Source organism: Hemicordylus capensis, chromosome 5, assembly GCF_027244095.1.
Source record: "Hemicordylus capensis ecotype Gifberg chromosome 5, rHemCap1.1.pri, whole genome shotgun sequence".
NCBI classification, from domain to species: Eukaryota; Metazoa; Chordata; class Lepidosauria; order Squamata; family Cordylidae; genus Hemicordylus; species Hemicordylus capensis.
This window is the reverse complement of record NC_069661.1, coordinates 142,240,546-142,252,805: the sequence shown is the minus strand read 5'-3', so window position 1 is coordinate 142,252,805 and position 12,260 is coordinate 142,240,546. Positions and strand designations below refer to the sequence as shown.

Below are 12,260 nucleotides of genomic sequence, written 5' to 3'. Positions count from 1 at the left end.
TTCTAAACTAAATAGCCCCAGGTGTTGTAACCTTGCCTCATAAGAAAGGTGCTCTAGGCCCCTGATCATCTTGGTTGCCCTCTTCTGCACCTTTTCCAGTTCTAAGTAAAGTGAAGTGTGCCGTCAAGTCAATTTCGAATGCTGGTGCCCACAGAGCCCTGTGGTTTCCTTTAGTAGAATACAGGAGGCGCTTACTATTGCTTCCTCCCACACAGTATGAGATGATGCCTTTAGAACCGGCAGGATTAGAACCGGCAACCTTCTGCGTGTTAGTCAAGCATTTCCCCACTGTGCCACTTAAGGTGACTACAATGTCCTTTTTTAGATGTGGTGACCAGAAATGTATGCAGTACCTCCAGGTGCGGCCACACCATTGTTTTGTATAAGGGCATTATAATATTAGCAGGTTTATTTTCAGTCCCCTTCCTAATGATTCCTAGCATGGTATTGGGCTTTTTCAAGCTGCCACACATTGAGTTGACACTTTCAAGGAGCTGTCCACCATGATCCCAAGATCCTTCTCCTGGTCCGTCACTGACAGTTCATATCCCATCAACATATACTTGAAATTGGGGGTTTTCATTCCAATGTGCATCACTTTACACTTGCCAACACTGAACCACATTTGCCACTTTGTCGCCCACTCACCCAGTTTAGAGAGATCCTTTTGGAGCTCCTCACAAGCTGTTTTGGATTTCACTACCCAAAAGAGTTTGGTATCATCTGCAAATTTGGCCATCTTGCTGCTTACCCCTACTTCTAGATCATTTATGAATAAATTAAAATGCACTGGCCCTGGTACAGATCCCTGGAAGACCCCACTTCTTACTTCCCTCCATTGTGAAAACTCTCCATTTATCCCTACACTCTGTTTCCTGTCCTTCAACCTGTTAGCAATCCACACATGTACTTGTTCCCTTATCCCATGACTGCTAAGTTTTCACAGGAGTCTTTGATGAGGAACTTTGTCAAAAGCTTTTTGGAAGTCTATGTCAGCTAGATCACCTTGATCCACACACTTGTTGACACTCTCAAAGAACTCCAAAAGGTTTGTGAGGCAAGATTTACCTTTGCGGAAACCATGCTGGTTCTCTCCCAACAGGGCCTGTTGTTCTATGTGCTTTACAATTTTATCCTTGAGGATACTTTCCATCAATTTGCCTGGAATGGACGTTAAGCTAACTGGCTTTTAATTTCCTGGATCACCCCTGGATCCCTTTTTGAAAATCGGTGTTACATTGGCTACTTGCCAGTCCTCCGGTACAGAGCCTGATTGTAGGGATAAGTTATATATTCTAGCAAGGAGGTCAGCAATCTCACATTTGAGTTCTTTGAGGACTCTTGGATGGATGCCATCCGGCCCTGGCGATTTGCTAGTTTTTCGTTTTTCCAGACAGTTTAGAACATCATCTCTTGTCACTTCTATCTGACTCAGTTGTTTTTAGACTCCATCCCTGAAAAGCCTGGTCCAGGAGCAGGTATATGCTCAGTATTCTCTGCCGTGAAGATGGAAGCAAAGAACTCATTTAGCTTCTCTGCAACCTCCACATCCTCTTTAATAATCCCATTCACTCCCTCATTGTCTAACGGTCCAACTGCCTCCCTGGCAGGTTTCCTGCATCTGATGTATTTAAAGAAGTTTTTGTTATTTCCCTTGATGCTTTTAGCTAAATGTTCCTCAAACTCTCTTTTTGCCTCCCTTATTGTCACCTTGCATTTCTTTTGCCAGAGTTTGTGTTCCTTTCTGTTCTCTTCATTTGGACAGGACTTCCAATTTCGGAAGGAAGTTTTCTTCCCTTTTATGGCTTTCTTGACTTTACCAGTTAGTCATGCTGGCATCTTCCTAGACTTAGTGGTACCTTTCCTCCTTTTGGGTGTACAGTCTAACTGGGCTTCTAGTATGGTGGTTTTGTGTAAACTCCATGCATTCTGGAGTGAAGTGACTCTCCTGATCTTCCCTTTCAGCTTTCTTTTCACCATACTCCTCATTTTGGAGAAGTTTCCTCTTCTGAAATTCAAAGTGTCTGTCTTAGACCTCCTTGGTGATTCTCTCCCCGTATGTATGCCGAATTTGATCACACTATGGTCACTGTTCCCTAAAGGGTCGATGACACTGACATCCCACACCAGGTTCTGGGTGCTACTCAGGATTAAGTCCAAGGTCACCTTCTCTCTGGTTGGTTCCAAGACCAACTGTTCTAGGGCACAGTCATTCAGCATATCTAGAAATCTGACCTCTTTGTCATTACTTGTCTGTGAATTTACCCAGTCTATGTGTGGGTAATTGAAGTCACCCATTATCACTGCCCTGCCTCTCCTTGACACCCCCCTGATTTCCTCCTACAACGCCCAGTCACTGCGTTTTGATCCGGAGGGCAATAGCACGTCCCCAGTAGCATATTTCCTTTCAGACCTTGTATTGTCACCCACAGGGTTTCTGTGGAGGACTCCGGTCCTCCTAGGTTTTCTACCTTGCTCAATTCTATCCCTTCTTTAACATACAGTGCTACTCCACCTCTAAGGCGCCCCTCCCTATCCTTTCTATAGGGTTTATATCCAGGTATAACAGTGTCCCACTGGTTCTCACTGTTCCACCATGTTTCTGTTATGCCCACGATATCTATTTCTGCATTATCAATCAAGCACTCCAACTCACCTATCTTGGCTTGGAGGCTTCTTGGGAAGGAATTGTGCGAGGGGTGGGGGAGGGTGGCAGGCAGAGGAAGGGTTGAGTACCCCCTGCTGCCCATACTTCTCCAACTGAAATTGCCCTTTACAGGGTTTGTGCAGCAACCTATATCTGAAGATATGGGTCTGCTACTATCGCATCTAGTTCCGCCCAAAGAGGCAGAATCAATGTATTCTAAGAATAAAACAACAGCAACAACTTTTACAAATGCAGGAATGCTGCCCTCAAGCACAGGAATTCCTGAAAGACACACTAAGCATTTCCTGGGTTTTGCTTATCTTAGTTAAACATTCAGGGGAAAGAAGCCAAACAAACAAGGATAAGAAAACAGGCATACATTCACTCACTCAATAGCTCAATACCAAACCAGAAACTCTACTGCTAATGGCTACTGCTATTCCAACAAGTAATTCTGAGAACAAACACTGGACTGTTTGCAGTACCCCTAAGAGCACAAAGAGGAGAAAGACATCTCTGTTCACATGCTAGAGAAGGGAACTCCACCAGAAACAGCCATGGAAGCTCTGTGCATCTATTTATATACTGTTTAACCCTCTGTGGAACCTTTCCAAGGTAAAAGCAGCATGGATTTAAAAACAATGCTAAGAGGAAACTTGGAGATTGATCCTAGAGGGTTAACACAAATTCCTTTTGAGAGCCTGTGTGTTCTTGGTGTACATGTTTCCGTCCGTAATCATAAGCAGACGGCGATACCACACCACGTTTCTATTATTGTAGATTTTTCACAAAGCTGCATAAATTAATGTCTTCCACACTTGGATTTTATGTATATGAGACCCCCCTGTGATATAATAATACTTTGCACTTGTGGAACATATTTCATTTGTGAATCTCATAGAATTCTATCCCACAGGATTCTCTTCAGAGATCCAACAATTGCCATTTTGTGGATAGGACAAAGGATTAGACAAAGTCAGAATTAGAAACTGTCTTCCACTTTTGGCTCTGCTCAACCCCCTATGCATTCCACATTGAACTTATTGGATAAGTTGATAGCTTCACTCAATAAAAGCAGCCTGTTAAATCAGAAATTACTTCTAATGTACTGATTTTATTGCCTGTATCTATATATTGCAATTTAAACATTTTTGTACAGATATAATTGTAACACTGCTGTTAGAATGAAAAGCCTAAGCTAAGTGTGCACATGTCTCTGTCACAGGATCACCTTTTGTTTATAGTAGCTTTGATCAGTAATTATCACCAGTGTAAAAAAAAAAAAAAAAAAGGTACTTGTTGCTACCAGACAATTTGTTGAGAACTGGACCTTTCAACTTTCTTGATTGGTGAAGATCAAATGCAAGAATCTGAAGGCAAAACTAGATGTGACAGAAAGCATGAGGTTTTCTGACGCAAGCCCATCACAGGTTCCTACACTTCTTCTCTATAATGTGTAGTATTGGAAACATCTGGCACAACATCACCATTTTATGTGTCCCGAGCACCCAACGCACCCAGCCAATGACTCCCTACATGTTTTGGAGAGAACACCATGCAGGTTTGTTGTTTTCAGTGGCAGCCAAATATTCTTTTTCGTCTCATCTATTTCCTTCCACCCCGAGACCTCTGTTTGTTGCAACTGCCCTTCCCTTTTTGAGACAGGGCACAGTGCACAGCCTAATAATAGACTTGCTTTTATTTTATTTTTACATTTATACTCCGCTCTTTGTCTGAGGGACACAGAGGTGAGTCAGGGGCATAACTACCATTAGGCAAGGGGAGGCGGCTGCCTGGGGGCCCCCACACCTCGAGGGGCCCCCCAGAGGCAAGTCACATGACTATATATTGTGAAGTGTGTGTGTGTGTGTATCAGCGAGGGGCCCATTTAAAAAATTTGTCTCTGGGCCCACTCCAGCCTTGTTACGCCCCTGAGGTGAGTACAGGGTTATGTTTAACTCCACAACAACTCTGTTAGGCTGAGTGATTGGTCCAGAGTCACCCAGTGAGTTTCAAGGCTGAATGGGGATTTGAACTCAAGTCTTCCCAGTCCTAGTCCTCCAACACTAATCGCTACACCACACTGGCTCTGTTGAAGAAATCATATTGAAATATGGACATCCCTGCCAGCTCTTTTCTTACATCTAACAATGACTTCTATCTTTCTTAACAGACCACTATTGTCTTGCATCTAACTTCCTTTTTGGAGAAGATGGTTGGATGCATAGTTGCCGCATCGCTTTGAGCGCATCTGGACAGGGGCGCAGATTTGTATCCTTGTCAGCTGACTGGTCAGCTGTGGCTCAACCCATTCAGTTCATGCAAGTCATCAGTCATCCTGGAACTAACTTGTGAACCCAGATGTTCTAGGAACAGATACTTTTTCAGGTTTGTCAAAACTGGAAGTTCAATCCCTCAAGACAAAGAGATCATTCATATGACCAAATGGTGGAGGTGGGGGAGCTTGGGGAAGGCAGGATGCTACCGACCTTCCCCCAGATGATCAGAGCCTCTTTGGGGCTCCACTGCTCTTGCGTCCACACAAACATTGTGGTGGTGTATGCCTGAAGTGGTATCAGGAGGAGGAAGTCCTCTCACATCTCACAATGCACTGCGCTCTAGACTCTATGGCCGCCACTCTTGGTGGCTGTTTCTAGAGCTCCCGTGCTACAAACAACCAGAAAGTGAGGTAGGACAGATTTCTTTCCACTCCTTTCTTATCTTTTGCCCAGGTAGAGGATCTGGGCTACCTGGGTGTGCAGCAGCTGGGTCAGGAGGCCTCCCGGTTGCCCAAACAACATGGATTGCTTGGGTAAACTCTCTTCTACCCAAGCAGTCTGTGTCATGTGAACAACCTCATTGTGTGACATTGCAAGGGGTGCCCAGCTTTTAGGCTTCTATAAAGATAGTCAGGAAGCAGAGAGAGAGAGGCAGGCTTGCTGAGGAGCAGCAGCAGCAGCAGCTAAAGATCACTTGTATCACTGGCTTCCCCTCCACCAAGTTCCATGTTGGAGATTGGGGTTAAAGGTGGTTTTTAGGAACACTGGACTATAGTAAAAGAGGTCTGCAATCCCTTGGTGAAGCACACCTTTATAATTACATACACTGTAACCCAACGCTATAGAATCTGGCTGCTCTCAGATCTCACAGCTACAGCCAATGCTTCCCAGATGTGGCAAGTAATCCAGAGATTTGCACAGTGTGAACAATGGCACAAATCCAAAATGCTTGGCTCAGACATGGTCATCCAGTAAATGCTATAACAACCCTCAGTTCCTTTTTACTGAAGAAACAACTCTACATCCCAAAAGAACATACCTGATGATAAAAGGCTCCCACTGCTGCCACTGATAATCTTTCCTTTGCTTCCCATGTTGGCTAATTTGGAGGTCTTCAGAGTTCCAGTTTCAGTCAGGTCAATTGCAATCTCACTCAGGCTTCTTGCTGCATGAATTTTGGACTGGAAAAGAAAGCAGACATCTGTGTCTGTGCTATAATGACTATCAAGTAGGGCTACCATCCTTGAAGCAGCATGACTTTCATTACATTATCTACAAACACAATGTACATCTCCTGGTACCCTCCAAGGGCCCACCTAGCTGACCTCTGAAGTCTTTGCTGCCCATCACCACCCAATAAGCCTTGCCAATGGGCAAGCTTACCAGGAGTGGACATCCTCCTCCTTTGAGATAGGGGGCCATTTTTTTTATTTTCCAGATGCCCCAGAACCCTGACACAGGGGTCAGAAAGTGGGGGCATGGGGAAACAAAAAATGACTCTCATATGAAAGGAAGAGGATGCCTGTTGCTGCTGTTGTCCAGTAAGCTGTCCAGGCTGGGGCCCAATGGGGAAATTTACTGGGTGGCAGTGGGGAATCAGCAACAGCTGTACAGTGCAACAGCTGCTCCCTCATTCCACCTCGAAGGTGCCCAGAACCAGGAAAGCTAATTGGACACCATAATGAGGCAGAAGTGCAAACCATGGAGGGAGAGTCTGACCTCTACAGGGGTGTAATTATAATAGGGCAAGGGGAGACAGTTGTCTGGGGGCCCACTGCCTTGGGGGTCTCCCAGAGGCAGGTCACATGACTGACTCCCTCAGCTGCGCACCAGCCTCGGCTTCCTTCAGTTGTATTCATCTTCCAAAATTGATGTGAGTGTTAAGACCTGGAAATGAAAGGGGAGAGCAATCAGGGGCGCATAATTAGTCTGTGCCAGCCATGGCGGCATCTAGTTTAATTGGCAAGGCTGCCAACAGTGTGCAGGGCTGGCATGCATGCAAGGGGCAGATGTGGAGAGACCCCATCTGGGACCCTTGGTTACACCTACAGCTTATGGCATGCTGTTCCCCTATCCCATGGGGCCTTGAGGGGCTAGTGTTTGCCTAACCCCTACCAGGTGTGGTGGATGCTGGCACCTGAGGGTGTGAGTCAGGGTGAAGCACTGGTCCACTGAGGAGCACTGAAGCTTCCAGAGTGTTCTTGGGCAGGTAGCAGTGGCCACATGGGCCCTATGGGCAAACTGGGGGCTGGCTGGTGCCATCACTGAGATTTTGCCAGGTTGCTGGTAGCGCGAGACATAGAGGTAGAGTAGCGTCATATCCGGAAGTCCCGCTGGAACTGGGTGGGGCTGGCCACTACCACTCACGGGCTTTACTGCCACCCTGCCGCCAATCATATGCCTATGGCTAGGTGCTACAGCACTCGTCTCTGCTGTTCATGTGTTCTATGCCAACCTGGGTCAGGCTCTTTCCCTACCCAAAGTGATCATGTGTCAAGGCTCAATATTTAGTCAGATCAACAACAACAACAATGCAAAATGCCCAATGCAAATGGCATTCTGCATTACAAGAGACTGAAGTCCTGAGGACAATTGGTGGCTGGGAAGTTCCAGTACACACATCCCATCTCCTAGCTACTCAACCAATAGAAGAATCTCAATATCTCTCTCTCCTCCTCTCATGACATCTTCACATCCACCTCTCCACTGTATCTCTCAGCACTTTCTCACCACAGTCTCTACCCCAATCCCCACACCAATAAACATGTTGTTTGTGGAAAGGCTTGGCTCGAGCACAGGAAACAATGTTTAAAAATATGTTAATCACAACAGAAGAAGGTGCCACAAAGGAAGATGACTGGATCAAGCTCAAATATTTTAAAGTGTGGATTGACTGAGGGATGTAGTTTGAGCCACCAGGTCACTGGAAATGAGCCACTTCTCACTTAGCAACTGCGAATCTGCTAAATTGTTTGCTACTGCAAAGTGTAAGTGTGTAAAGTGTGAAGGGGATGGTATACACATTGTTAAACAGCAGAAGATAAAAGCCTGTTTGGATTCAACAATATCAAGACATCAAAAAAGAACCCAGTTGCTATATACTAATGTTTTAATATCATAGTATTAAAACTGGATGGTTGAAAATTATCCAGACTAGGTCGTATATAATAAATCCATATGAATTCTCTCTCTCTCTCTCTCTCTCTCTCTCTCTCTCTCTCTCTCTCTCTCTCTCTCTCATAAAATAGATGAAAAATGATCAGTACAATTTCATTGTGCCTATGGATCCAGCTGAGAAGATAGAAAACAATAGTTTATGTCCAAAATACACCCCCGCCACCCAAATGGAAGAAGTGTTAACCTATGTTCCAAAGTAATAGCAATGTTGCATTGTGGTTCAGAAATAAAGTGTAAAATCTTGATTTCTCCAATTTCTAATCAATCTTGCCAAACATGTTTCAACTAGAATGTCTTCATCAGTGGTAATTATCTGTAAAATATTTGCTTCTACAGGTAGTCTCCAATCCCAACATGAGGGGTTGAAGTGAACTAGTTGAAGGGAGAAATTAGTGTAGAACCTGATAAGCCAGAAACCCCTGCTAACTGGGCAAAGAGGCACCTTTTTAATGCAGTGATTCTATTTATTTAGCAGAGGGAGAATAACTGGCCCTACTCACCCCCAGCACAGCACCTCCAGTGACTGTCGCTGGTGTCTATCTTGTGTTTCTTTTTAGATTGTGAGCCCTTTGGGGACAGGGATCCATTTCATTTCATTATTTCTCTATTTAAACTGCTTTGGAAACTTTAGTTGAAAAGTGGTATATAAATATGTGTTGTTGTTTTAAAGTACCTTATCTAAATGACATCTTTAGCTGTTGATAAAACATGTACCATCCTGTCCAGTGGATGTAAAATCAGTGCCAATCAGACTAGCTCCCTTTGATTGCCTGCAGGTTGCCTACAGTCACACATTACATTTTTATGTTTCCTTGCTGGTATTAACATAACAATGTAATGTGTGGCTGCAGGCAACTTAACTCCAGAGGTTTTTAGATGAGACTGAGAATCTTAATCCATATCAATTTGGCTTCCAGTCTAGCTTTGGGATGGAAACTGCTTTGGTTGCCTTTGTTGATGAATTACATTAGCAACTGGACACAAGGAGTCCCTGTTGGTTCTGCTGGACCTCTTAATGGCTTTCAATACTACCACCTTTCTGGGGCGGGACATCCACAAGCTCACATCCAGCAGAGCTGTCTAGGGTTGTGAGAGGACTAGTACATGCTCTTCCTCCCTTGAATAGGAACTTAGCACCACTGGTTACTCACTGTGATATTTCTAATGATTTTTGTTTGGATAAAATATCTTGGATTTGGGCCAAAGTGGATTCCATGGTTACTGCAAAATCTATTATGGAGGTGTCCAGCAACAACTCTTGTATGGTTAGATTGGATCCATTTCAGTTTGTGACTCCCGAGGACCTGGACAAGCTGCTTGGAGAGGTTCGCCTTACCACCTGTTCTCTTGACCCTTGCCATACATGGCTTATACAATCTAGCAAGGAGGTTATTGGAGAGTTGTTAGTATCATTAATACCTACCTGAATCAATGCAGGATGCCTCCTTGTTTCATGGAGAAAATTGTTAGACCACTTTTGAAGAAACTTGCATTGGATCCCCCAGAATTGGGTAATTATAGGCCTATTTCCAACTTTCCATGGTTGGGCAAGGTGACAGAGGGTGGTGGCTTCTCAACTCCAGACAGTCTTGGAAGAAGCAGATTATCTGGACTCATGTCAAACTGGCTTTTGGGCAGGCTATGTGGTGGAGACTAGCCAGCCTGTTGGATGATTTAGGGAATCAACATGGGGACTGTGACTCTATTGGTCCTCTTGGAACTTTCATCTTTTGATATTATTGACCATGGTATCCTTGTGGACTGCCTGATGGGGTTTGGAGTGGATTGCACTGATTTGCAGTGGTTCCATTCCTACCTCTCAGATAGATTCCAGAGATTGTTGCTCTTCAAAGAATGAGCTACTGTATGGAGTCCCTCAGGGCTTCATTCAATTTCCATTGTTTTTTAACATCTACATGAAACCACTGGGAGAGATCATCAGGAGATTTTGTACAGGGTGTTAATAATATGCTTATGACACCCAAATCAATTTCTCCATATCAGCTTAATCAAGAACTAGCTTAACCTCCCTAAATCCCTGCCTGGAACCAGTAGTGAGCTGGATGAGGGAGAACAAACTGAAGCTGAATACAAACAAGACAGAGGTACTCACTATGGGAGTTCAGGACATAAGAAGTGGTTTAGATCTGCCTATTTTGGATGGGGTTACATCCCCCCTGAAATAACAGGTACATATTCTGGGAATACTTCTGGGCCCAAACCTCTCCCTGATATCTCAGGTTGAGTTGCCACTGGCTTGGTGAGTGGTGACTCAAAACCAGGTTTTTTCTAGGGTTGCCCTGGGACTTTGGAACGCGCTCCCTAACAAAATTAACACCTTGCTAAGGTATAGGTTCTTATATGACTGGGAGTTGTTAAATTATAAAAATATAAGCTGCTGGCTTCAATGTACAATTTAATCTTACAGACACTTAATTATAGTGTCTGGGGCCTAAAGCGACATCATTCTGATGGTCAACATCACTTATTCTTAGTTTGATGGATCCCTTGGCTCTCTCAAAGCCAATTGCCAAAAGTGATCCCATTGAAAGGTCATAAGATATATTTAGACTCAAGAGGATGACAGAAACCATGAAGAATGGATGGAATCAGTTAATGGTAAAGGAATTAATCCAACCGGGACATACTTGAGTTTTAGCCAGTAGCTGAATAAGGTAAACCAAATCTTAGATTCTACCTTTAGCACTCCTACCTCTATCCTAAGAATCACATTTGGGACACACTTTAGGACCTGAAGAATTTCCTTCAGAAACTCGAACTACTTCCAATAGGGAGGGATTAGAATATAATCCAAGTTGAGCTCCATATTATAATTGAGAGAGAGCTTTTGCTTCAAAGACTTTCAGAGCTGCGGGAATATAATAAGCTCCATTGCTTTGAAAAAAACTCTTAATTACCATTATGCTCCACTGTGGGTTCCGAGTCACATATTTAGCATGGGCCATTCAACACCCAGATGAATGAAAAACTACACCCGGATATCTATAAGTATTAATCTGTTCAAGCACTATACCATTAACAATCCAACCATGTTTTTAAGGTCATTTTGCAAAGACCAATACATTTGATTTGAGGTAATTAATAGATAGCTTGTTTCAGAACACCAAAGAACAAGGGAGTTCAAAACTCTTAGTCCTATAACCATTCTAGATCAAATTGCAAGATCATCAGCATACAAGAAAGACAATAAATGTCTATTGGCAATCTTAGGAGAGTAGAAGTCTTACCCCTGTAATCATTCAACAAGATAATTAACATAAAGTTTAAATAAAAGTGCAGCCAGAACACATCCCTGTTTGACCTAACTTTTTGTAGGCACACATTCCAAAAAGTGTTCTCTAAGGTTGTACTTAACTCTAAGTAAAGTATTTTGATATACACACCTAATTAAATCCAACCGCCACAAAATTAGAGCCTCCCCTTCTCTGAAGGTTTCAAAGAAAAATCTGAAAACATGCCTGTTTATTCAGGCTTTTTATTTGTAATGTTAAAGTTTAAAGTTTTAGAGTTTTTAATCTATATTTTAAATTGATTTAATTGTGTTAATGTTTTTATTATTGTTGGGGTTTAAACTGTATACCACCCAGATATTTTTTATTTGGGCCTGTATAGAAATGTGCTAAATAAAATAAATAGATAAATAAATACATAGACGACACCCAGCTCTACCTCTCCACACCAATGCCAAGGAAGATGTAGGAGTCTTGAACTATTTACCTTGGTGCAGTGATAGACTGGATATGGACTAACGCACTGAAATCAAAATGAGACAAGACTTTCTGGTCTTATAACCAGTTCCTTCTGGTTAGCAGGAAAGCAGACCTGGGTTTAAGTGAATTAGCTGTTCTGGATGGGATTGCCTTTTCTGAAGGATCAGATTCACAGCCTGGGGATTTTCTGGAGCCTGTTTTTCTCCTGCATAAGAATGTGGCAGCTGTGGCAGGAGCACCCATGCTCAGCTTCAAGTTGTGTGCCGATTGTATCATTATCTAGATACAGCAGTTCTGGCCATGATCACCTATGCCTTGGTCAGATTGAGGCTTGATTCTGTAAAATGCTCTATGTGGGGCTGCGCTTGAAAAGTGTACAGAAGCTACAGTCAGTCTAGAATGTGGCAGCTGGGGATTTTCCCAGGA

General features: G+C 43.5%; 1 protein-coding gene across 13 annotated transcripts in view; it reads right to left on the bottom strand.

Annotated features, from left to right (window-relative positions):
• FRMD4A (FERM domain containing 4A) overlaps nucleotides 1–12,260 on the bottom strand; it is a 614,972-nt gene that overhangs the window by 50,265 nt on the left and 552,447 nt on the right. For all 13 annotated transcript variants that reach the window (XM_053257645.1, XM_053257644.1, XM_053257646.1 and 10 more), the window contains one exon: nucleotides 5,966–6,107. In XM_053257645.1, the coding sequence (XP_053113620.1) occupies nucleotides 5,966–6,107 (142 nt within the window). The remainder of the gene's footprint in view (nucleotides 1–5,965; nucleotides 6,108–12,260) is intronic.